This window comes from Elephas maximus, chromosome 24 (genome assembly GCF_024166365.1).
Source record: "Elephas maximus indicus isolate mEleMax1 chromosome 24, mEleMax1 primary haplotype, whole genome shotgun sequence".
NCBI lineage: Eukaryota > Metazoa > Chordata > Mammalia > Proboscidea > Elephantidae > Elephas > Elephas maximus.
The window spans coordinates 50,146,194-50,174,151 of record NC_064842.1 but is presented as its reverse complement, the minus strand read 5'-3'; the positions used below and the strand labels follow the sequence as shown (position 1 = coordinate 50,174,151).

At 37.4% G+C, this 27,958-nt stretch overlaps 1 protein-coding gene and 1 pseudogene across 3 annotated transcripts in view; both read right to left on the bottom strand.

Annotated features, from left to right (window-relative positions):
- Positions 1-227: 227 nt before the first annotated feature.
- Positions 228-21,586, bottom strand: LOC126066864 (peptidyl-prolyl cis-trans isomerase-like 1; annotated as a pseudogene).
- The window catches only part of ODR4 (odr-4 GPCR localization factor homolog), a 53,688-nt gene continuing 46,387 nt past the window's right edge, over positions 20,658-27,958 (bottom strand). Inside the window, exon 15 of one of the 3 annotated variants that reach the window (XM_049867975.1) lies at positions 20,658-26,874. In XM_049867975.1, the coding sequence (XP_049723932.1) occupies positions 26,807-26,874 (68 nt within the window). In that variant the 3' untranslated portion in view covers positions 20,658-26,806. The remainder of the gene's footprint in view (positions 26,875-27,958) is intronic. The other 2 variants (XM_049867974.1, XM_049867976.1) reach the window with 2 other exon arrangements.

The window sequence follows — 27,958 nt, the reverse complement described above, 5'->3', positions numbered from 1 at the left end:
ATTTCTATCAACCTAGGCACTGGAAAAGAGAAAAGAAGCATCCTGCTAAAATATAAAATACATTTCCATTTCTGGCTCACCTAAGACCCCAGGCTTCCTTAGCTATGTCATTTGAAAGGTCAAAATGAAGTTTACAGTTTGTGTCATTCTAGGTCATGTGGGAGTTGGTTCCTTGGTGCCTTCTCAGAGGCCCGAAAGACCTAGGTATGGCCGGTAAGGCAGCAAGTCTACTCAGAAGGGTATGCCTTAATGATCTTCACATTGTCCTCAAGGCAGTCCTGAGAGTTTGTTTCCACCATTCTCACTCAATTTACCATTCCTATGCACTTTTTTTTTTTATGCACTGGCACACCCAGTCAAAAATAGTGTGTTTGCTGTCTAGCTACTGGGTTCCGGGCCAGGGTCACAAAGAACTGGCTACTGTTTATGTTGGTTTCACATTGGCCATTGCAAGAATTCCAGGCCCCATGATTCTCAAGCCTGGATGAAGTTCATCTTCAGACTGCTTTCCATAGATAAGCTGCACCGCCTCGAAGTGTTCCTGTTGGATCACCTCCCTGGATCATGAACTCTTTCATGATCCTGTGGAGTTTGGTGCCATTGTAGTAACCTGGTGGAGCCAACTCAGCAAAATTCTTACAGGTCTTTGGAGCATGCTTTCAGCACAACTCCAGCAAAATGATCCCCTTTCTGGTCTCCAAGTATATTTTAGGTGGCTGCCAGTGTTACTGGAATAAGGTTCTTGCCTTTCACTGGTCAAGAATGAGCAGGTAAGGCAAGTAGAGTTTTCCACACGAGCCAAGCTTTATTGAAGAGGCTTGCAAGCAGAGACAAGAAAGGCCTAAGCAATGCATATCCCCGTCTCACACAACAAAGGACTTGCCTGGGTTTTTAAAAGTTCTTGGGCAGGAAAAGATTCATGTTTATTCATAGGCATAGGCGGGGATATGTTAACTACGATGCGCATGCAGCAGCTTTCTAAGATGGCTTCTGTCCCAGAGGCCTCTGGGATTCATAGCAGGACTTATTATGGGGTGTTGCACCAGCACAGTCTCTCGCTCCCCAAATTCAATTCCCGGCTGCTGCTGCTGCTGCCCCTTGCTGCCCCTGGTGGAAGGTCACACAGCGGTCACAGGTGGATGTTCTGTGTATGTCCCTGGGGCTGGTTTTATCCAGCTGCTTCAGTAAGATAACGTTAAAGGAGTTTGTGGGCTATTTTCTGATACCCTGCCCCATTGTTCTGGAGAATGGCTTTGTTTCTGCGCCCTAGCCCATTTCGTGTTACTTTGTAGATTTGGGGGCCCTCTGTTCCCTGTCTTACCAGTAGTCTGGGGAAATCCCTGCCATAGCAAAACTGGGGCATCCTTTTCTAGCAATTGCTACTTACTTCTGGCATGGATTCACTGATCCCTGCCATTCAACCCTTTCATCCCAGGATTTGGGGGGGTTGGGGAACGAGGAAGAAGGACCTCTCCTCCTCAGGTCAGGAAGCTGGGGTGGGGGGTGAAAAGAGACAGGGCCCAAGGACAGAGTAAAGTGCCATAAGATTTTCAGTAGTTGATTTTTCAGAAGTGGATTGCCAGGGTTTCCTTCCAGGAGCTTCTGGGTGGACTCAAAACTCCACCCTGTAGGTTAGTAGTGGAGTGCATTAATCATTTTCACCATCCAGAGATTCCATATAGAATACCCTCTTGTATTTAATCCTTTGGAGAAAGGTCTTATTAAAAGTCAGAGAAAAGTTAAGCAGTTTGCCCAGGTTCAGACAGTAAATGGAAGAGCTGGAATTCAAACTAGACAGTTTTGCTCCAGGGCTTGTGCTCTTCACCAGTATACATTATAACTCTTCTGACTGTATTATTAAGTAAATCCCTCCATTTTATCCCAAGATACTCTATCATTCTACTTTATTTTTCACAATGCTTATCGTTATTATACTAGCAAACCTCTAAAACCGAGGCAGTTGGCATAATAACATGAAGTCTGAATCAAAACTCCTTTTTGTTGCAGGCTTCTTCTTCTGCATTCCTGAGAATGTAAACTTGACTTCTTCCCATTCATATGTATATGGCCTTGGGCTTCCGGCTAGAGATCAGAAGGCCCTGGCCCCCTATCAATCATCTTGTTTAATCCACCTGGCTCATGTTCCAACCCATTCTTAGCAACTAAAAATGGAGGTGAGGAAGGCAGCTTAGACATTCTTAGTAAATAAGAGTGAGGGGTTAGGAATACTATTGTAGGAGAACAAGCTTACTCAAAATGTTTAGGAAGATGGTAATTGAAAACAGAGTTGATAGTGAGGTACCCATCTTGTGACCATGTGACCATCACACACTTCCCTTCGCCATCTTTACTATAAAACACACCTCTCCCTCCATCCTCCGGAGCATTGGTAGCTTCCTCTTTGCCCTGTGTTTCCCCAATTCATGAATTATATTACCCTCAATAAATCTTTAACAGAATGAGCGTTCTTACTCTAAGACATTATCTATCTGATATTATCTCTACTTGCTTATTTACTTGTTGAGTGTCGATTTCCACTTAGGATAAACAAGCTTCAAGACAGCACAGCTTGGGGCATTGTCTCTTTTCAACACCACTATATCCCCAGCACCTATATAAGTGCCTGGTACTTAACAGACTTTTGATATATACTTTTGGAGAAGGAGGAAAGGAAGATTGGAAAAGAAAAGGCTCTGTAATTGTACTGAATATTGATGATGCAAAGATGGATAAGATAAGAATTCCTGACTATGACTAGCTCACATTGGCCAGTCCTTAACATATGGTCACTGCAGTAGGTACTGTTTTCTTGTTGTTGTTGTTGTTCATGAATCTAAAATTTCATTCTTTATTCTCTTTTAAAAATTGGGAAAAGCATTTTAAATATCTTATAGCCTATTTCTAAATTGGTGAGAAATGGTCGTATCACTTGAGGAAAAGTCCTAAGAGGGAGACATGCAGAGTAATTGTGTATAAAATAGGGAGGGAGCTTTTAAAAAATAGCTGTACATGTTTTCTCCTATCAAGTAATTTCTAACAAATGTATTGATTTGCACTAAGTTCAGTAGTTCAGGAACTAATGAAATTAAAAAAACTATGGTAGAACTAGCACCCTTGCATGAAATACTTACAGTGTAAAAACTCTTTAGTAGAGCAACTCTTTAGATTGACACTAATTCCATGGACTGGAAGGGAACACTTAAAAGGATAATGGTAAGGCAGTGAGGAAAGACAATCGAATGTGTATCTCAAAATAGAACAGTATTTTGATAGAACAAGTTGTATTTAAAAGAAGAAATAGAACAAGAATAAAATATAAGTTATTTTCAATTACAGATAATTGTTAACTACAGTGTAGTGTAGATTTGCTGGGCAGGAGTAGAAAAGCAAGGCTATACAGTGAAAGAAGACACTCATCTATGAAAAAGAAGAATACAAATGAATGAGTGCTTTGAAAGATTTATGTTCAAAGGAAGTTTTGCACTTATAAGAAATAACCTACCATGCATTAATTTAAAATAGAGAGCAAGGAAGCTTAAGCAGGACTAAGCCCAGGAATGTATTTAACCCATCATTGCCAAAACAAGAGTAACTAGGTGGCACCTGTGTAGGGAGTAAATGATGATAGCAATCATTCGAAATAAGCACTTGGTTACTAATGAATGACAGAGTAATGCTTTGATCATAATACTCATCAGCCAGAGTGGAACAAAAGGCAGGATTTGACTAGAATATTTGAACCTGCTGCTGTGGAAATCCTGGGTTGCAAACTCCCCTCACGTAAACACTTAATTTGCTGTTTTATTTGGCAGGCGGAGAAGAAGAGATCAGTTTGTCCCAGCAAAAGAATGAATTTTTATTTGTAAAAATTTTAAGTGTCGTAACATGTCTCATAACAAACCATCCAAATAATAACTGGAATAGGTTTGAAAGAAATGCCTAGAGTGTTATTTATAAATAATATGAAAATAATAGGAATATCTGTAGGGAATAGCAAACTGGGAAGCCCATTCACTCATTTGTTCACCAAATATTTATTGATGAGCTGCAATGTGCCATGCAGTGTCCTTGACCCTAGGGAGTTCGAGGTAGAGAAAACAAGCATTTAAACAAGCAATAAAGGACAAATGCATATATATGTATCTATATTTAAGTCTGTATTAGTAGTGGTGCCAGATTTCCTAGGCTTGAATCCATTCATTAATTGTGTGACCTTAGGCAAGTCAATTATCGTCTCTGGGCCTGTTTCCTTGTCTGTAAAATAAGGACAATAATAACAGATAGACATTGGATTGTGGTAAAGATTAAATGAGTAAATCATGTAAACTATTTAAAAGAGTGCCTGAATCTAGCCTGAGACCAGAAGAACTAAACAGTGTCTGGCTACTACTATGGCTACTACTACGACCATTCTGACCAGGGACACAATAGAAGGTCTCAGATAGAAAGGGAGAAAAAAGTTGAACAAAACTCTAAAAAAAGGCCAGCCTTACTGAACTGATAGAGACTAGAGGAACCCCCAAAATTATTGCCCCAAGATACTCTTTGAGCTTGGAATTGAAGCCACTCTTGGTGGCAACCTTTCATCCCAATAACAAATTGGCTTATAAAATAGGTAATATCACCCATGAGTATTGTGTTCCCTTAAATAATCAACTATATAAGACCAAACGATCAACATTTACCCTAAAACAAAGATGAGAAGCTAAGGATGGGCAGGGAAGCTAGATTAATGGAAACAGAACAAACAGAATAGAAATAATGAGAATGTTGACATAGTATGAAAAATGTAACAAGTGTCATGGAAAAATACTATAAAAATTTTAAATGGGAACCTAATTTGCTCTATGAGCTTTCACCTAAAACACAATATTTTACTGTTCCTAACACAAGGTATTACTCAAATGTTAGTTATTGTTATTTTTTTCAATAGATACAGGTGAAGTAAAACAATACATACAATATGTAGATATATTAAAGATATCCTTACATAAACAGAACTTAATTTAAAGAAAATGTTGGGATGCAATGCATCTATTCCAAACACACCACTCACATTCTCTATATAAGGACCTTATTAGAAATCCTATACATTTTAATAGAAAAAGCAAGATCCTTAAAAACTGCCATCTCAAACTGACTGAAGATACCACCATAAACATGAGTTAAATTAGTACTGAAAACAAAAGTGAAAAATAAACATTTTTAACACACAAATAATAAAGAAATTTACAGAATTTTGAGGGTGTTTATTGAATATATTGAAGAATATAATTATGATCATGTATTTACTTATTCAAATATATCTAGCATATTATTATCTTATGATGAAAATTTGATTTGTTTTTCTTTATTCTCTTTTTCATTTAAACATTCTACAAAGGTTTAAGTGTCTATTATGTACAAGGAATTATGTAGGCAATGTGGGCATGATAAAAATGTGTAAGATCCATCCACGTGTGAGCAGTTGATATTTGACAAAGGCCCCAAAACAGTTATAAGGAGAAAAGACAGTCTTTTAACAAATGGTGCTGGCATAGCTGGATATACATCTACATAAAAATGGAAGAAGACCCATACCTCACTCCATGCACAAAAATCAGCTCAAAATGGATCAAAAACCTAAACTTAAAATCTAAAACAATAAAGATCATGGAAGAAAAAATAGGGACAATGTTAGGAACATGGCATAAACAGTATACAAAACATTACTAATAATGCAGAAGAAAAACTAGGTAACTGGGAGCTCCTAAAAATCAAACGCCTATGCTCATCCAAAGACTTCACCAAAAGAGTAAAAAGATTACTACAGACTGGGAAGAAGGTTTTAGCTATGACATTTCCAATCAGCACCTGATTTCTAAAATCTACATGATACAGCAAAAACTCAACTGCAGAATGATGAATAACCCAGTTAAAAAATGGGCAAAAGATATGAACAGATGCTTCGCTGAAGTAGACATTCAGGCAGCTAACAGATACATGAGTTAATGCTCACCATCATTAGCCATTAGAGAACTGCAGATCAAAACTACAATGAGATTTCATCTCACTCCAACAAGGCTGGCGTTAACCCAAAAAACACAAAACAATAAATGTTGGAGAGGGTGTGGAGAGATTGGAACACTTCTACACTGCTGGTGGAAATGTAAAATGGTACAACCACTTTGGAAATCGATTTGGCGCTTCCTTAAAAAGCTAGTAATAGAACTACCATACGATCCAGCAATCCCACTCCTTGGAATATATCCTAGAGAAAGAAGAGCCTTTACATGAACAGATATATGCACACCCATGTTCATTGCAGCACTGTTTGCAATAGCCAAAAGATGGAAGCAACCAAGGTGCCTATCAACAGATGAATGGACAAATAAATTATGGTATATTCACACAGTGGAATCGATAAAGAACAGTGATGAATCTGTGAAACATTTCATAACATGGAGGAATCTGGAAGGCACTATGCTGATTGAAAGTAGTCAGTTGCAAAAGGAAAAATATTGTATAAGACCACTATTATAAGAACTCAAGAAATAGTTTAAACAGTGAAGAAAATATTCTTTGATGGTTACGAGAGGGGGGAGGCTGGGAGCGTGGGAGAGGGCATTCACTAATTAGATAAGAGCTACTTTAGGTGACGGGAAAGACAACACACAATGCAGGCGAGGTCATCACAACTGGACTAAACCAAAAGTAAAGAAGTTTCCGTAATAAACTGAATGCTTCGAAGGCCAGCGTAGCAGGGGCAGGGGTTTGGGGACCACGGTTTCAGGGGACATCTAAGTCAACTGGCATAATAAAATCTATTAAGAAAACATTCTGCATCCCACCTTGGAGAGAGGTATCTGGGGTCTGAAACCCTAGCAAGCCGCCATCTAAGATGCATCAATTGGTCTCAACCCACCTGGATCAAAGAAGAATGAAGAACACCAAGGACATAAGGAAATTACGAGCCCAAGAGACAGAAAGGGCCACATAAACCAGAGACTTTACATCAGCCTGAGACCAGAAGAGCTAGATGGCGACCAGCTACAACCGATGACTGCCCTGACAGGGAACACAACACAGAACTCCTGAGGCAGCAGGAGACCAGTGGCATGCAGACCCCAAATTCTCATAAAAAGACCAGACTTAATGGTGTGATTGAGACTAGAAGGATCCCGGTGGTCATGGCCCCCAGATCTTCTGTTGGCCCAGGACAGAAACCATTCCCAAATCCAACTCTTCAGACAGGGGTTGGACTGGACAATGGATTGGAGAGGGATGCTGGTGAGGAGTGAGTTTCTTAGATCGGGTGGACACTTGAGACTATGCTGTCATCTCCTCCCTGGAGGGGAGATGAGAGAGTAGAGGGGGTTAGAAGCTGGCAAAATGGACATGAAAAGAGAGAGTGGAGGGAGGGAGCGGGCTGTCTCATTAGGGGAGAGCAATTGGGAGTATGTAGCAAGGAGTATATAAGTTTCTGTGTGAGAGACTGACTTGATTTGTAAACTTTCACTTAAAGCACAAAAAAAAATTTTTAAAATGTCTAAGACACATTCTTTCTTCTCAAGGAATTGACAGTCTAGGAGGGGAGCACACATTTCCGAAATTAAAAAACGTGGGAATTTATTTTTATTTCGTTTATTTCTTTATTACTATATGACGTTTTATATTTTGGAACCCAGGTTATACTGGATTTGAGTGTCTTCACTAATTAGCTAACATATACTAGCATGTCTACTCAGTTCTTTCTCTTATTTTCACTATCAACTACCCTTCAGAAAGCTCAGGTTCTCTGTAGCCTGTGTTTCCCTGTTTGCACTTGTGCCTCTATCCTCAGATACTTTCAAAAGTAGTCATCTATCTCTTTGTTTGCCTTCTCAGCTAAAGTCTTTTCTTTGAGTAGCTAACCTTTCTGAAGCTTTATTGAGCAGAGGTGGTTCAATCTTCCACATCTCACACACTATGAGGTTCAGGAATTAAGTTAAAAATCTTATGATTCCCATTGCTGCTTCCAGACCTTTATTGGGGAAATTCTACAAATCCTTTGATGTTCAAATCATCCTGCCTCTATTAAACTCTGCCATTCATTGTTGCCATTTACTGCCTCACTTTTCCCATCAATGAAGGCTCTGTGCCCTTTCCCCAAAAACTTTTGCTACCATTTTATGATCAGCATCAATATCTACATGAACAAACTATCCAATAACTTAGACTCAGAGTTCCTTAACTTATTCTCTCCACTTCAGTAACCTCTGCATAGCTATGACAAAGCTTACTCATCACTCAAAACTGCTCCACTTTTGAAATTTTCAGCTCCAATATGCCGTTCTCTGGTGATAGCCATCTACCCTTCCAGCTCTCTCAACACTTACTTTCAATACAAGTGTTCTTCAAGGTCTCCAATTTCTCAACTTTATCCTTGACATTTTGACAATGTCTTTCTCCACTTTTATGGTTTTCTGTCCTTCTTATGCAGCCTACACATTTGGTGGATGACATCATTCGCGCTTCTGCCAGCGCTCTCCATATTCCTTTATTCTTCCAAAACATATATCTTTTACATCTCCAAACTTCTGATTATTTCAACCATCTGACCTCTCTTTTCCTAGCCACTAGCTGCCAAGTTCCACTCAAGAAAATTGAATCTTGCTATATATTGGAAGCTCAACCAATCTGTGGTTCTCAACTAGGATCCTTAGCCCTCTTCAGCAAACAGTAACTTCTTCTGTTTCCTACCATAATTTCCCACTCCAAACCTTTATTTTTATCCTCTGTCCCCCCTCCCAATTCCTTCCGTCACTCAACAAATGACCTTGTCTTCAACATCACAGAATAAATTGAACCTACTATACATGAATTTCCCTGATTCTTTACCACACTTTCATTAACCCATTTATCCTCCATTTCCATGTTCTCAAAGAAAGAGCTGTTCTTCCGTTCAAGGCTAATTCTGCCATCTACGCTTTTAATTGATTCCATCACTTTCAAATTCCACAACCTTGTTGTTCTTATTATACACCTTTATCCTCTCCCTCAGTACCAGCTTCTTACAACCTAAAAACAGGTCAAACTCTCATTTAAAAAGATTCTCAGGTCCTTCAGAATCTCACTAGCTATCATCTTCTCTAGCATTCTTCTTCCTGTCATTGCCAAACCCCTTGTAAAACAAAACAAAAATAAACAAAAAGATATATCTTTAATTGTTTCTTTCTTTCTTTCTTTCCATTTACTTCTCTACCCATCTGCCTCAACTGCTCCACTGAAAATGGTTCTGATACAGATCACCAGCGTCAGTCAGATTCCTGGCAAGAAACAGAGCACGGGCTAAAAAACAGTGATTGAATGGAGTTTAATGAAGTGACTATTTACAAGGGTGTAGGCAGTGTTCACAGGAGCCTGGTGGTACAGTGGTTAAGCATTTGTCTACTCCATGTGAGAAAAGTGTGGCAGCCTGCTTCCATAAAGATTACAATCATGGAAACCGTATGGGGCAGTTTTACTCTGTCCTGTAGGGTTGTTATGAGTCAGAATTGACTCAATAGCAATGGGTTTGGTTTTTGGTTTTAGGGAGGGTTCAAAATACTAACAAGGAATGCTGAAGCACTACAGGGTGAATAATAGGTGGAAGTGACAACTGCCACAGGCCTTGATGGGACAATAAACTAGTTAGACCTGTAACTCCAGAAAAGAGCTGCCCAATAGGAGCTTTAGGTTTTGGGAGAGAAAGGCTGTCCCTGCCAATCCACAGCCCAGCAGGGAAAGAGTTACGGAAATGAATATCCTGAGCTCTCTCTCTTCCTGCCCTCCTATCTCTTTTCAGTGCTTCCCACTGTCAAACCCACCAAAGCCAAAAGGCAAAGCAGTTTTGTTGATAAGGTCTATTAAGCCAACTTTTCTGGCATAAAGTAGGATGGAGAAGAATAGAAAGCGGATTTGGGGGGGCAAATGGAGAATATCAAACAAAACTTCCTAACACCTGTAGTGGAGGCTCTACAGCCTAGAATGGACTCTACAGTCTAGAATGGACTCTACAGCCCTCACCTTAATTTTTTTTGGTGGGGGGCTCCACTGAATGCCAATGGCCACTCCCAAACAGAAACTCCTTCCTCACTTGTTTTTCACACCACCACTCTCTAGATTCTCCTCTGCTTCTGTGAGCATTCTTTCAGTCTTGTCTTTTGGCCTTTCTTCTTTAGCATGCATGGTCCTCGTATATTGGTATTTTCTTTAATTAATTTCTCCCTCATTCCTCTCCTTTGGATTCTGTTATTCCTTCTAATGGCTTCAGCTATTACCTTTACTGAAGTTTCTGAACCAGATAATTCTTTGTTGTGGGACACTGTCCTGTACATCAGAGAGTGTTTAGCAGCATTTCTCCCTAGCTTCTATTCACTAGATGCCGGTAGTGCAACTCCCCCACTGAGATGACTAAAACTGCCTCCAGATATTGCCACGTGTCCCCTGGAAGGCAAAATCACTCCCAGTTAAGAACTATTTACCTCTCTATATAAAATATACTCAGTCTCCTGAGTTCCACATAAATTACTCTTTATTCCTCACTGGACCACTGCAATCGTTCCTAACCGAGTCTCATCTTTCCCAATCTTCACACTGACACCAGAATTATCTACGAATAAAAATTGTGGGTGGCTGAGGCAATCCCATGGCTGCCAGGCCATGCAGCTGAAAGTCTTCTGGGAACATCTGTGAGATGAATGAAAGGAAGTAGAATGGAAAAATTCTTGTCTCACACTCTGAAAAACAACTGGGGCTATTGACTCTCTTTTGATGACCTGTGGCTTGTGGGAGTGAAGTAGCAGTGCGTCAAAATATTTAACTCCCATTGCTAGGAAAAGATATTCTAAGAATGATCAATAGAAATCTTTTTTTAGTCAGTTCTTAAGAATTTGGTCTATAACTGAAGTTTTGAAAATGAAAATATTATAAAGACTATTATGCTACTGACATGAATTTAGATAAAGATATGCAGGTTTAATGACTAAACAGTTATTATTTTTTACAGCAATTAGTCTTGACAGATTTTGGTAGAGTATATATATATATATATATATATAATCACCATTTCTAACTATTTTTCAAGATAGGTGCACCTTCAATGACCCTTATGCCTTTAACAATAGGAAGATTTTAAAAAGCTATTTAAGAGCAAATACATTTGTCTCATGGACAAGTGTATTGTACTCCCTGTTATAACAATAAAGTACTTCACAAACAAGCTAAAGATTAAATTCCTAAATCATATATAAAGGCCAAATGCTATATATGCCGTGAATACTAAAGAGTTCATAAAGGCGATAGCATCCATACCTTGAAATAGTAGCGTTGAAGGGCCCAAATGACATAAAAAAATTTTTTTTTCATTTTTATAATTTTTTTATAATATATAATTATTTCACATACATTATCTCATTTGATTCTCAAAATTGCCCCTTGAGTTAGCCAGAGCAATGATTTTAATATGTCTTCTTCAACGATGGAGAAATTGAAGTGTTTGTGGTTAGTTGACTTGTCCAGGTTTATACAGCTAGCAGGGTTTGAACTTTAACTTGGGCCGAGTTCCCATGCTTTTCACATTACGTCATGCTTTTTACCTAGCAGTCTCCCAAACAAAGAAGGCATTAACAACCAAATTCGGGATTCTCTAAGATTAGATGGTCTGTATTAATATATTTCAGGTCCATATTACTTGGATCCACAATCAACAGCCATGGAAGCAGCAGTCAAGAAATCAAAAGACACATTGCATTGGGCGAATCTGCTGCAAAGGACCTCTTTAAAGTGTTGAAGAGCAAAGATGTCACCCTGAAGACTAAGGTGCGCCTGACCCAAGCCATGGTATTTTCAATCACATCATATGCATGTGAGAGCTGGACAATGAACAAGGAAGACCGAAGAAGAGTTGACGCCTTTGAATAGTGGTGTTGGCGAAGAATATTGAATATACCATGTACTGCCAAAAGAATGAACAAATCTGTCTTGGAAGAAGTGCGGCCAGAATGCTCCTTAGAGGCAAGGATGGAGAGACTGCGTCTTACATACTTTGGACATGTTGTGAAGAGGGATCAGTCCCTGGAGAAGGACATCATGCTTGGCAGAGTACAGGGTCAGCGGAAAAGAGGAAGACCCTCAACGAGGTGGATTGACACAGTGGCTGCAACAATGAGCTCAAGCATAACAACGATTGTGAGGATGGCACAGGACTGGGCAGTGTTTCGTTCTGTTGTGCATAGGATCGCTATGAGTCGGAACCAACTCGACGGCACCTAAAAACAACAACAACACATCAATTCTGTCCAAAAAAAAAAAGTTACTTGGAATCTAGAGAAAGCTTCAGTAAGTCTCACAACGCCATCAGCTAATGCAGTGGCTCTGGATCTGGCAGAGGTGGCAAAGCTCAGTATACTCAGTTTTTAATGATGGATTTTCCTTATTTGGGCAATAGCATTTAAGAAAATCATTAAACTTTATTTTTACTTGAGGCTCTCAGCTAGACTATCAAAGTCTATGCATCTTCTAGAGTTTTTAAAATTTATTTATTTGTTTATTTGCCACAATATAGGGGAAAATGTTTTTTAAAAATTAGTCTTTCATAAACCCAGGTGTTGTGCTGTAGGCTATTTTATCTCTCAAAGTGTTCACTCCCAATCCCTGAACATATTAGCTTGATTTAAACATGTCATCTCAAAAACAATTCATTTTTAGAGATTTACATTTATTCATTGCTGACAACACAAAATTATCTCCCCACCAGGTTCCTGTTCTAATAAATTAGATGCACTTTCAACAGACAATGCTAACCAAAAGGTCAGCAGTTCAAATCCACCAGCCGCTCCTTGGAAACCCTATGGGGCAGTTCTACTCTGTCCTATAGGGTTGCTATGAGTCGGAATCGAGTTGATGGCAACGGTATTTTTTTAGGTAACTTTTATTTCAGAGACATACATAATAAAATGAATAAGTCCCACAGAAGTTTAGAAGAATAAGACCATATCTGTAGTTTACAATTACCTTTTATCAAAAATAATACAGGAGATACTATTTGTGCCCGTCATTTTTCCTCCAGTGTACTTTTTCCCTACTCCGTACATTTCAGGAGAAAGGGAGTTTTGGGTTTTATTTTGTTGTTACTTTTGTTTTGGTGAGGGAATGTGGGAAGCTTTTTAAATCTCTATTTGGCTTATCCTGAGGAGGCAGGAGTGGATTTCTATTTGAAACCAAATTAATTTTACAACACTTCTTAGTTGCTGGATGAAAATGTACAAGTAGAAATAAGACCAAATACAAAAATAAGTCACCAGAAATATAAATGATTTAACGCAATAGTTAGTAGTCAAAAGACACATATTGTCAAATTAGACTTTTTTTAAAAGCCAGGTACTGGTTATGTAAAAGAGACACACTTAAAGTATTAAGACACGGAAATGGAAGTAAGATGATAGGGAAAGACTTATCAAGAAAATACGATTTTAAAAAAATCAAGAACTGCTAAATTGATATCAGACAAATAACATAAACAGAAAGCATTATTAGTTATAGAAATGGTATGACATAATAATAAAATGGTACATTTCACCAGGAAGATCTAAAAATTCTAAGTGTATATAAAAAAAAAGTGTATATACACCTAATAAAATGCCACAAAACATACACAATAAAATTTGATAGAATATAGGGAGGAATTAACAAATTTACCATCCGAGATTTTAGCACAGTCCTCTCAATCCTTGACAGATGGAGCAACAACAAATCAGTGTCCGTATAGATATATGCCATGGTTCATGGTATTTGTATTACTTTTTTTCTCATCCTTGTAACTTATCAACTACTGACATTCTAATTGTTCTCTCTCGTTTATCAAAAATTGGACTCACTCGTTCCTCCTTAATGCTTCAAATCCTATCATCATGTTAGTTATTTCATTATTATAGCAGACAACCCATCTGTAATCTGGTCTCTCTGACCTTCTCATCTCTTGACCTCCAATGACCTTCTACTTCACCTCAGCCACTCACTTCCATTGTTATAATCTACGTTTTCTACCTCCCCAAATCACTATTCCAAGCATCCTTATTTCTGATCACAACCATCTTTCCTTATACTTATTGTTGACTACTGCCAAAATCTTGATTCTTTGACCTCTTATAGGCCTTCACTCCATTGGCTCCTTTACATTACCTTTACAATTCATCAAAACACTCTCCCTCTCTCCTTCCCTTCTGTTACTCTTTCCCTCTCCACTTTCTTTCTTATTCAGCTTACATTTTGTGGTCTGTCATTTAAATAATACTCTTTTTTTCTTGCCAATACCTTAAATTTCCTAGTCCTTTTTTGCTTTCAACTCACCTGTTAGGTAAAACTCCCTAATACTTTTCTATTCCTGAATCTGAGAAGACAAAGACTCCTGGGGTGGGGGGAGGAGGAATCACACAATTTCATTCATTTATGCGTACTGAAATGGAGCTTTAGCACTGTCTGGCAATCTCACTATGTCTCAAATTGATCTTGCATTATTTGCAACATTTCTTCCAGATCTTCTTTATTCTCTTTCATTATCCTTAGCAGATGACTTTGCCAACTCCCAAACTTACAAGCCTGTGTATATCTGCACCAATTTTCTTCCCCCTCTGGGCAACTATATTAGAAGAGGTATTCCTTCTTCTAAGGCCTATAGCCTCCTATGCTTTAGAGTCTATCCCCTCAGGAAATTTATGCTCATGTGTTACTTCTGTACAGTCATCTCTCCTTGCTTCTACATACTGAATCAGTCCCTCTCATCAATGTCTTTTCCCTTAGTATGTACATTCCGTAATAATCACTAGGTTTAGCAAGTTACTTTCCTAAGCCTCAGTTTCTGAATTATTAAAAAAGACATAATAAAAATAAAAATTCTTTATAAATTATAAACCCAGACCCAGTGCTGTTGAGTCGATTCCGACTCATAGCGACCCTATGGGGCAGAGTAGAACTGCCCCGTAGAGTTTCCAAGGAGGGCCTGGCGGATTTGAACTGCCGACCCTTGGGTTAGCAGCTATAGCATTTAACCACTACACCAAAAAAGCAGTATATAATAAGAGTTAGTTTAATGTCATTAGAATTTATTTCCGCCTAAAGATCAAATGAACTAAGTGACTTCCAAAGGTTTTATTGTTACTTATTTTGCAGACCTAGCAACATAACTCAATTTTCCAGTTATGATCTATTATTTCATTTAAAAACAAAAAAACTAGAAAATATTTTAGTAGTGCTAATTTGAAAGCATAGAAAAAAACTAAAAAACTATGTTCAATTATTTTTGCTTAGACATAGATATTACTAAGCATCTTAGCTCATTGACATTCAGAATTTTAATCACAAGGATAGGCTTCTTATATCTCCACAACTAAATTGGATTTGACTAAAATAGAATCTAAGGCCTGATTAAACTACCTTCATCCTGATTATGAAATTCCCCTTCACAATTCTGTAAACAAAATATCTCCTTAGCAAACTAAACAAACTGAATAAATTGAGTGAAGGATGTTTTTAATAAAAGATCAAGTTTTTTAATTAAGAATTTTTGTGTATATATCTGGCTACTACCACCAACTGCTCTAACAGGCATCACAGTAGAGGGTCCTGGACAGAGCTGGAGAAAAATGTAGAACAAAATTCTAATTCACAAAAAAGAAGACCAGACTTGCTGGTCTGACAGAGACTGGAGAAACCCTGAGAGTATGACCCCCGGACACACTTTCAGCTCAGTGCTCCTGAGGTGCACCCATAAAAAAAAAAAAAAAAAAAAAGAGAGACTAAATGGGCACATCAGCCCAGGGGCGAGGATAAAAAGGCAGGAGTGGACGGGAAAGCTGGTAATGGGGAACCCAACGTCAAGAAGAGGAAACTGTTGACATGTCGTGGGATTGGCAACCAATGTCACAAAACAATAGGTGTATTGTTTAATGAGAAACAAGTTTGCTCTGTAAACCTCCATCAAAGGTACAATAAAAAAAATTTTCTTTTTGTATGTAGCTCTTTTGGGATCATAATTTCAGAAGTTCCATAGTATAGTATAAAATCTAGCTTCATCTACAAAATACTTTTACAAAGAAGAAAAAAAGTGGGAATATCTATTTTTGATTATTGAGAAAGAGATGTTATTTACCCACATTTCTACTCTTCCTAATAACATGCCTTTGGGGACAATACTAAATGCGCACTTCAGTGGTATCCATCAAATTCAGATCAAGTCAACAAATCTTTGCCCTGCTTATACCACAGGAGACTTGTAACTATCCAATGAGATAATGTATAGAGGACACTAGAAATGGCAGAAACAAAACAAAACAGAACCACAAACCAGTTGCTGTCTATTCCAACTCATGGCAGCCAATGTGTGTCACAGGAGAACTGCACTGCACAGGGTTTTCAATGGCTGTGATCTTTTGGAAGTAGATCACCAGGCCTTTCTTCCAAGGTGCCTGTGGGTGAGCTCCAACACCCAAACTTTCAGTTAGTAGCTGAGTGCTTAACTGTGTGCACCATCCAGGGACTCCTAGAAACGGCATATGGAGAGGCAAAATAAAAAAAAAAAAAAAAAACCTCCACTTTTATCCTTTGCCCTTAACAACTAATATACCAAAATCTACAATGTTAATTTTCCTCTTAATAGGCTATGAATTTTATGAGACCTCATTGACTACCTTTGGTGGATCTTAACATACTTTCTATTTTCAATATGATTATTTATTAGGTTCAAGTCAGAAATCACGTACAATTTACTAGATACCTGTGGTTCACTGACTAACTTACACAGGCAGTCCCCGCATTATGAACGAGTTCTGTACCTAAGTCTGTCTGTAAGTTGAGTTTGTACATAGGTTGGAACAGTTAGGTACAGTTCATATCTAACATCGGCTAGTCAAATATTTGTTTTAGTATATATTATACCATTCTATACATAAAAAACATTAAAGAAACATTTCCAGATACACTAAAACATCTTTAACATAAAATACAGTAATAATAATAATACTGTTTTGATGGGCATCACAGAGTATTGCCCGTTTGCTATCAGGAACCACTGTATGTACCTCAAGTTATTTAATACAATAAGTTTTACAGGAGCTGGTCCATAACTACAGGTTGTATGTAAGTCAGATGTTCATGACCCAGGGACTGTCTGTATTTGGACAAATGTTTTACCTAAGAATCAACAAACATAACAATCAGTGTAATAGAACTTGACTATCCCCAACTGTTTTGGTAGTGTAGCGTTTTAGGAGTAGTGCAGTCTACCCACAGAATTGTAGGAATTAATAAAATGGTTGTTTTAAGCCACTAAATTTTGAATTTGTTATGGAGCAATTGATAACCAATATAGAAACTGGTGCTAGAAACAGGGTGCTACTGGGCCAAAACCCAAAACATGCACTTTTAACTTTGGAACTGGGCACATGTTGGAGGCCTCTGAGCCTTCAGGAAACATTGGAGGCTGTAATAACAATGAGTAAGTTGTTACTGAAAGGCAACCCTTATTATGAAAGGCAACATTTTTACCTGCAGTAAAAACATATAACATCAGGGTAAGACCAAGGATATAACTGTAATATCATCTATGACTTCAGAAATATTTATGGCAGAGCCTTGCAGAGCTCTTACTTAGACCAAAAGACTTGTAAGAATCTTATGGGCATGCTTTTTAGACATTTCAGCTAGATAATGGTGTATCTAAGATTCTTGAGGATGTTGTCCTTCAGCTCCTTAGATCTCAGCCCAAAGTAAAGACAGGCCAGTTTTGAAGAGGTTTGTGGTTCTGTCTTTTGTTTAATAAATTATAAGGTTACTCAAAGTAAGCATAAGAAATTTTTAAAGACATTACATCATCTTACACTAAAAGGGACAGAGTTCAAAATGAAGAGGCTTAGGTGCCTTCCACCTCCTAAAATCAGGAAGCAGATTGAGAAAGCTACTCAGATGCAAGCATAAGCCATTTCTCATGGACAGGAATGACTCAGAGTGAGAGTCAAAGAAGGGAAGAAACAAGAGTTCAGAAACACTCTCAGAAGCAGAATTAGTCTTTAATCAACATATATTCCCTGCCTCTAGAATCATGGGAAATTAGAGACATGTGCTCAACTGCAGTTCAGAATTGCTATGTACCATTCACTGCTATGTACCTGTCATTGTCCTTCTTTTTGGACATGAGTATTTATGGCCTGTCTCATCATTGTATGCTGGATGAGTAAGGGAAGAAAATTTCCCTACGCATCTTCAGATAGAAAGGAACTGCAGTGTCATGGAATTGTGTCCCTTTAAATATATGTATATCAATTTGGCTAGGCCACGATTCCCAGTATTGTGTGATTGTCCAGGATTTTGTCATCTGATGTGATTTTCATAGCTATATGATATTATTGAGGTGGGATAGGCGGCAGTTATGTTAATGAGGCAGGACTCAGTCTGCAAGATTGGATTGGGTCTTGGATCTGGGGTTCCTGGGTGGAGAAGCTCCTAGTCCAGGGGACGACTGATGGCAAGAACCTTCCTCCTGACCCAACAGAGAAGGCCTTCCCCTGGAGCTGATGCCCTGAATTTGGACTTCCAGTGTACTAGGCTGTGAGAGAATAAACTTTGTTTGTTAAAGCCATGTGTTACATGGCTTGCGTTACAGCAGCACTAGATGACTAAGACATACAGTAAAAGTGCCTCACATGTACTCAAAACAGATTTAGATGACCAGATCCTGGACTTGACCCTGAACCTGATGCAATATTGAAATGTGACTTTGTCTTAGCAAGTGGCAAGTGTTTAAGTGTATTTCCTACGCAAGGGACATATATTGTTGTGGTCAGAGAGCACATAATGGTATCTAATCTCCAAAATGGCTCCCATCAATTCCTTCCTTCCTTGTGTACACATGCTTCTCTCCCATGGAGAAGTTTCCCTCTCTTCCCCCTTTCATTTTTAATTTAGGCTGGCTCTGTGATTACCTTGACCAATAAATGCACCCAAGTGATGTTCTGAGACTTTCAAGACAGGACCTTATGAGGACGCACAGCTCCACTTCCCTCTTCTTGAAATATCAGCTCTTGGGACACTACTTCTTCGAATCTCAGCCATACTGATAGGAAGAAGCTCAAACCACACGGAGAAGACACATAAAAGAAGAACGGAGGTGTGAAAGCCAAGCCAGCATCAACTGCCAACCAAGTATGAGTGAGCTATCTTGAATGTTTCAAGCCCAATCAAGCCTGGATAACTGCAATTCCAGCCAACATCAGGTTGAGTAGAATAACTGCACAGCTGATCCCTGTCACCTCACAGAACTGCTAGAAAAATGAAATGGTTGTTCTTATAAGCCAGGAAATTTTGGGGTGATTACTCAACAAAAGACAACCAAACCAATATATATGTTAATGCCATTAAGTAAATAAAATGATTAAGAAAATCATTACTCAAGAATTTATTGTTGGGTGTCATCAAGGTGGTTCCTATGTACAACAGAAACACTGCCCAGTCCTGTGCTATCCTCACAATCCTCGCTACGTCTGAGCCCATTGTTGCAGCCACTGCGTCAATTCACCTCATTGAAGGTCTTCCTCTTTTTGCTGACCCTCTATTCTACCAAACTGAGGTTTTTCTCCAGGGACTGCTTCTCCTGATAATATGTCCAACGTATGTGAGACAAAGTCTCACTATCCTCACTTCTAAGGAGCTTTCTGGTTTTACTTCTTCCAAGACAGATTTGTTCATTCTTTTGGCAGTCCATGGTATATTCAATATTCTTTGCCAACACCATAATTCAAAGACATCAATTCTTCTTCAGACTTCCTTATTCATTGTCCAGCTTTCCCATGCATATGAGGTGACTGAAAACGGCATAGCTTGGGTCAGGTGCATGTTAGTCCTCAAAGTGACATCTTTGCTTTTTAACACCGTAAAGAGGTCTTTTGCAGATTTGCCCAATGCAACATGTCATCTGATTTCTCGACTGCTGCTTCCATGGGCATTTACTGTAGATTCAAGTAAAATTAAATCCTTGACAACTTCAATCTTTCCTCCATTTATCGTGATGTTTCTTATTGGTCCAGTTGAGAAGAGTTTTGTTTTCTTTATGTTGAGGTGTAATCCATACTGAAGGCTGTAGTCTTTAATCTTCATCAGGAAATGCTTAAAATCCTTTGTTTTCAGCAAGCAAGGTTACATCATCTGCATATTGTAGGCTGTTAACAAGTTTTCCTCCACTCCTGATGCCGTGTTATTCATATAGTCCAGCTTCTTGGATTATTTGCTCAGCATATCAACTGAATAAGTATGGTGAAAGGATAAACCCTAACGCACACCTTTCCTGATTTTAAACCACTCGGGATCCCCTTGTTCTGTTCGAACACCTCTTGGTCTATGGACTGGTTGGGCATGAGCACAATTAAGTGTTCTGGAAAGCCCATTCTTTGCAATGTTATTCATAATTTGTTGTGATTCACACAGTTGAATGCCTTTGCATAGTCAATGAGACACAGGTAAACATTCTTCTGGTATTCTCTGCTTTCAATCAAGATCCATCTAACATGAGCAATGATAGCCCTTGCTCCATATCCTATTCTGAATATGGCTTGAAATTTTGGCAGTTCCCTGTCAATGTACAGCTGCAATCATTCTTGAATTATCTTCAACAAAATTTTACTCATGTGATATTAATGATATTGATAATTTTCAAATTCTGTTTGGATTATTTTTCTTTGGAATGAGCACAAATACAGATCTCTTCTACTCAGCTGGCCGGGTAGCTATCTTTCAAATTTCTTGCCATAGACTAGTGAGCACTTCCAGTGTTGCATTTGTTAGTTGAACATCTCAATTAGTATTCTCCAGTTCCTGGAGCCTTGTTTTTCAACAATGCCTTCAGTGCAGCTTGGGCTTCTTCCTTTAGTACCATAGGTTCTTGATCCTATGCTACCTCCTGAAACGGTTGAATGTCAATGAAGTCTTTTTGGTGCAATGACTCTGTATTCCTTCCATCTTCTTTTGATGCTTCCTGCATCATTCAACATTTTGCCCATAGAATCATTCAATATTGCCACTCAAGGCTTGAATTTTTTTCTTCAGTTCTTTCAGTTTGAGAAATGCTGACCATGTTCTTCCCTCTTGGTTTTCTAACTCCAGGTCTTTGCACATTTCGTTAAAATACTTTTCTTTGCCTTCTTGAGCTGCCTTTTGAAATCTTCAGTTCATTTACTTTGTCATTTTTTCTTTTTGTTTTATCTATGCGAGTTCAAGAGCAAGTTTCAGAGTCTCTTCTGACATCCATTTTAGTCTTTTCTTTCTTTCCTACCTTTTTAATGACCTCTTGCTTTCTTCATGTATGATGGCCTTGATGTGATCCCACAACTCATCTGGTCTTCCAGTCATTAGTGTTCAATGAATCAAATCTACTTTTGAGATGATCTCTCAATTTAGGTGCCATATCCTTAAGGCTGTATCTTGGCTCTTGTAGACGTCTTTTAATTTTCTTCAGGTTCAACTTAACTTGCATATTAAGCAACTGATGGTCTGTTCCGCAGCCCGCTGCTGGCATTTTTCTAGTGATATTGAGCTTCGCCATTGTCTCTTTCCACAGAAGTAGTCAATTTGATTCCTGTGTATTCCATCTGGCAAGGTCCAAGTGCATAGTCACCGTTTATATTGTTGAAACAGATATTCACAATGAATAAGTTGTTGGTCTTGCAAAATTCTATCATGCCATCTCGAGTCATTTCTATCACAAGAATTAAAACATCACAAATACCGTTTTGTCCTTGCCTCCCTGTCCTGCCATTACTCCCACCCTGAGGTGGTAACTGACATCCTGAATTTTAAATGTATTTTCTCCCTTTTTAAAATCACAAATATATGTACTCCTACATCACATACCGTCTAGATTTGCTTGCTTTTAAGATTTCATAAATTGTGTCATACTGCATGTATGCTTCTGGGGCTTGCTTTATATTCACATTTTATCTAAGTTGTATATGGGTCATTCTCCATGTTAAATAAAATTATTAAACTCACATTTTATTTACTCATTCTCTTACCAAAGGGCACTTCAGTGGTTACACTCATTTATCCTGAGCATTCTTACACACGCACTCCTGTGGTACACATATGCAGGAATTTCTCCAGGGTAGTTATGTAGTGCTGGTGTTAACAAAATAACAAAAATACTACAAGGCGGTTTTACAGAATTTATTATCTCACAGTTTTAGACACTAGGAGTCTGAATTGAAGGCATCAGCAAGGTTATGCTCTGTCTGCTCCAGATCGCTCATCTTTCAGCTTCTGGCAGTCCCAGGCATTTCTTGGCTTGTAGATGGGCCCTCATATGGCTTCTTCCTCCTATTTGTGTCTCTCCATGTCTACTCTGCTTTTTAAGATACCATTCAGGAGGGATTAGGTTTAGGACCCACCCTTCTCTGGTGTGATATCATTAATATAAGAAAAATCCTATTTCCAATCAGGATCACATTCACAGGTGTGGGGAGTTAAGACTTCAGCACTTCGTTTTGGGGGCCCAATTCAATCCATAACACCAGTTACTAGGGTAGGTGAATATGTAACTATAAAATAATGCCAAATTGCTTTTCAAATGATGTAATCCGTTTATAATCCCACCTGCAATGTAAAAGATGTTTTTTTGATTTACACCCTCTTTATTGGTATTGTCGAATTTCTAAAATTTGATGAATAACTCTTATGGTTTTAATCAATCACTTAGAAGGTATATACCCTTTCATGTGTTTAGTCACATCCTCTTAAAATACCTATTTGTCTTTGCCCATTTTTCTACAGGGCAATGTTGAATTATAACAGATATGCTTGTTGTTTTCCTGATTATCAATGTACACAATTTAGTAATGATATTTGTTGTCATTAGGTGCCATGGAGCCAATTCCAACTCACAGTGGTCCCATGAGACAGAGTAGAACTGCCTCACAGAGTTTTCTTGGCTGTAATTTGTACAGAAGCAGATCACCATGTCTTTCTCCCAGAGCCACTAGGTGGGTTCACGCTACCACCATTTCAGTTAGCAGCCAAGTGCTCAACTCTTGTGCCACCAGGGCTCCTTTGGTAATGATGTATTATCCTCTTTTATATAGTTTCAAATTCAGTTTATTAACAGTGCTTTTGTTAATGAGATTAGCCTGTAATTTTCTTTTCTCCTACTTAACATGTCCAATTCTGGTATCAATAAAAGTTACATTGGCCTCATAGAATGAGAGTATTTCCTCATTTTCTATTCTCTGGAAAAGTTTGTAAACCGTTAGAATAGTCTGGTCCTTGAAAGAGAGGTAAAACTTACCTATAAATCTGGATCAGGTGTCCTCTTTGTAGGAAAACAAATTATTCTTTAATTACTTTTTAACACTGTAGTTTCTAATCTTGAGTCTATTTAGGCAAATTGCATTTTTCTAGGGTTTGGTCTATTTTGCCCAAGTTTCAAATACGTTAGCACTTAATGTATTTGGTACTCACCTTTTTTCATATCTGCAGTATCTATGAGTTATGACCTTTCTCAATTTTTATACTGTTTACTTGTGCTGTTTCTTCTTGTTCATTTATACCAGTTTACTTTTCATGAAAACAACTTTTGACATTGTGATTCTGTTTTCAAAATCACTTACTTCTTATCTTTTATCTCCTTGCTTCTTCATTGTCATATTCTGTTTTTTCCTAAATTAATAAAGTTATACACTTAATCCTCTCCCTTAAGCATTTAAACTATTAATTTTCCTTTAAGTACTGTTTCTGCTGCACCACATTATTCTTTATGTAGTATTTAACATTTGCATTAGGTTCTAAGTATTTATAAATTTTCATTAGCTTTCACCCATTAATTAGTCTTTAACACATAAATTTAAGAAAAAAAACTTTTATTACTGACCTCTGATTATCCAATTAATACAAATTGTTTGAAATGTATTAAGATTTACTTTATGTCTAGTACATGGTCAGTTTTTATATAGTATGGGTGCTTAAGGATACTATTTACTAATTTTTGAATGCGTTATTCTATATATGTCGGTTAAATCAGTATTGTTGATTACACTGTTCCAATCTGTTTTGTCATTTTTTGTCCACTTGACTTAACAATATTTGAAAGTGTATATTCAAATTTCCCACTACATTGCTCAATTTGTTGATTTAGTCCTACAGTTCCGTCAGTTTTGGTTTCACACGTTTTGAGGCCATTTTATTAAATGTATACAAATTTAAAATTGTTATGCATTCTTAGTGAATTGATCCCTTTATCATTATTTAGTGACCTCCTCTACATGTAATATATGTAATAGTATTGTAAAATCTTATCTAAAGTTACAAAAGCTACACGTTTTCTTTTGGTATTTACCTAAAGCCTTTTTTTTTTTTTTACCTTAAATCTCTCCATGCCCTTGCTTTGTTTTTAAGTACACACAATTAATTTAAAAACTTCTAATATGAAAATCTGTCATTTAGCTGGGTACTTTATTAATATTTGTTTTAATTATTAATATTGTTGGATTTGTTAGTATCACTTATTTTCTAATTTTGTTTTATACCCTTACAGTTACTTTCTTTTTTTTGTTTTGAATTATCGTCTTGTTATTCCATTTTTTAGAACTTCTTTTCCTTTGGAATTATACATTCTGTATCTATTCTCTTAACAGCCATCCTTGAATTTTTACTATGTATATTTAACATAATCAAATTTAACCAATATCTTAAACCATTTTCTGAACAAAACCTCAGAATACTTTAATTCCAATCACCCTCCTCCAATCTTAATAGCTATTGTCCAAATTTTCATTTATATCCTTATTTTTAAATTCCACATTAATACTGTGTAATAGTGACATTTACTTAGTTTTAAATTAACAATTTTAGTTCTTATTTACTACTTTCATTATAGGTGTTTTATACAAACAATACTTTAGATTTACACATATTTATCATTTCATTTCCTCACTAGTTCTTTGATTTCAGATCATCCTTTTAGGGTCACTTTTGTACTTCTTGAAGATCATACTTTCGCAGTTTCTTTAATGAAGGTGTGAGGTGGCAAAACCTGTTTTTCACCCAAACATATCTTTATTTAAATTTTTCTTGGTATAAACTCAAACCTGAATTTTTTTTTTTAGAATTTTGAAGGTATTACTCTTATCTTTTGGATACATTGCTGCTGCTGAGGAGCATACAGAGTATTTTGGTGTCATATCATTATTGATGAGCTCCTTTTTCCTCTTTGGTTGCTCTAAAAATCTTGTGTTTGTTATTTGCAGTTTCACTACATTAGGTCTAAGCATGTATTTTTAATATAAGTGTTTGGGATATGCTGTGCTTCCTGAATTTATGAATTTTTCCAAATACAGAAAATTCTCAATTTTTATCCCTTTAAATATTGACTTTCCCCCATTCATTCTCTCTATTCTCTCCTTCCAGTACCTCTAGTTTTTATAACTCTTTTCTGTGTATCTCTCTTTTTTTTTTTTTTTAACTATTTTATAGTTTTTCGTTTTTCTATGCTGTTCACTGGGTAATTTCTTTATAGCTAGATTCCTGTTTACTAATTTTCTCTTCAGCCAAATCTAATATGATATTCAATATGTTTTTTTTTTTAATTTCAATAAACATCTCTCTCATTTCTAGAAGTGGCATTTGGTTCTTTTTCAAATCTGCCTCTGGATCCAGCCTTTACTGCTTGTGTTGGTGATGTGAACTTGGAGAACTGAATCTAATGCTTGTTGTTTCTATACTTCTCTCTCATGCCAGCTATTTTCAGCTTGTACATGGTGATCTCTAGTCATGAAATATTGCTTGACTTTAATCTATGGGAATCTATTGGCTAAATAAGAATGTTTTTCCCTTAAGAGAATTAATATCTGCTTCTGGCAGGACCTTTATGGCACTATAAACCACTTAAGCCCTTCTTCAACAGCTTAAGGCAGAGTCTCAGATTCAGGTCTCTCTCCTTGTTTCTGGTCCAAAACAAACTGCATATGGCAGTACTGCTACTGACACTGGCCCTCACACAACCACAGTTCATCTGTATGGGAACTGCAGCATTCACTTTTACCAACTGGGATGGGGAAAAATAAAGATATGGTTCTTGCAGATTTTTTTGAGCCTAGCAATGCACTCAAAGGTAGATTTTATTCAAGATCTAGTTGTTTTGCAGGATCTAAGCTAACACACTGTTGGAAGCAAAAGTCTTATTAATATATTAAAAGTTATGATATACTAATCTAGGAAACTGCATGATTTTTGTCAGTCCTTGCTGATTCAAACTTCTCTAGAAAAACTGCCTAATCTTCTATTATAACAAAACACACAGTACCTTGGAATTGAGTGTATACTAGAAAAGTTCTTGAATATGAAGTTTTATCTGACACATTGTTGATCCACTCTATAGAAATTTCTCCTGGGGCTCTGTTATTACAAAAATGTTGAGCCAACCCTGACTATTCAAATTTTCAACGTCCTAAGTTAGATTGAGATCAAAAGAACTAAAATCTATGAAAATATGCCCCTATTGTGAAGCTTTTTAAAAATAGATAATAATTATTTGTTACGTGCTGCTTCCACCCAGATGTGTAACTCTTTTTTGGTAACCTGGGCACCTTGTAATATAAGCAGGCCTACACAAGGCAACAGGTGACGTCATCTGTCAGAAACATGCCCGGCGCCCGGCAGGCATTTACGGCAGCGGATACGATTGCTATCGTCTGAAGTGCAGACGATTATTTGCATCTTTATTATCCATAATTGTTGCTCAGTCTCTGGGTGATCGGGAAGCTCTCTGGGCCTCACTTTAATCACTGAAGTAATGAAAGGAGACACCCGCAGCCAGGACTGCAACTGCCAAGGCTGTAAGCACACCTAAAAGCAAAAAACACAAAACAAACTGAAATGGAAGGAGTGAAAGAAAGGTTTAATTGATCCTAGGCACTGAGATGTGGGTGACTGATGGGCCTAAGCAAAACATATATATTAAGACCCAATAAAGTCTTAGAGGGAAATATAGCAGTGAGATGAAAAATCAGATTGTGAAAATTTGGACTGGTAATTATTTACTTCATCATCTTAGCAAAATAAAAAAATTAAAAAAAGGGTCTCTCACCCACATGTACATGCTCAGAAATACCTATCAAAGAGAAAAACACTGTCATATACTTTAGAAGGTTCTATAAATATTTATACTGGCATACCAGCTGTCTTTGCTACTTAGCTTCAACAAAAAATACAACTCCAACCAGCAGTGGTTCTCAACCATTATAGTGCAAAGTCATTTGCATAGCGACTGACAAGTGCAGAAGCTCAGGTTCCACCATCACAAACTCTAAGAATTAGTAAGTCTAGAGTGGTAACTATTATTATTACATATTTTCCCCCAATTATAGTGACATACAAAAAAAAAAAAAATGACTACAGTAGAGGCCACACAAATACACACACATGCATACACACAGTACAAAAAACTTAGGCAATTTAAGTCTCTAATGAGTAAGTGACAAGAACTACAACTAAAGCCTCTGGCTCCTAGTTCTTAATCAAAGATATTATAAAAAAATCCAATGCCATCATTAATGCTTATAAAATTATTTCTCAAATTGGTATTCTGCTGAAAAATGGCCTACATGTTCTTTGTTTAATAAATCTGAAAAATGTGAGCCTCACATTACCGCCATGCTTCTTGGAGCCAAACTTAAGTTTGACTTTTTCACAGAACACATATCAACATCTCCTGCAATAGCGATCCTGGAAATACCAGTTTGGGAACACTGACCTGACTATGTTAATTGATTCATAGAACTCTACAAGTTTTTCTTCTAAAAACATAAAAAAAGGAACTGTTGTCTTTGAGTGCACTTGTGATAATACCTTATTTATAAATCTTTTTATCTCTAGGGCCTGGCACTTTGCAGAATAATCAATAAATAATGGCTTAATTTTTAAGCGCTCA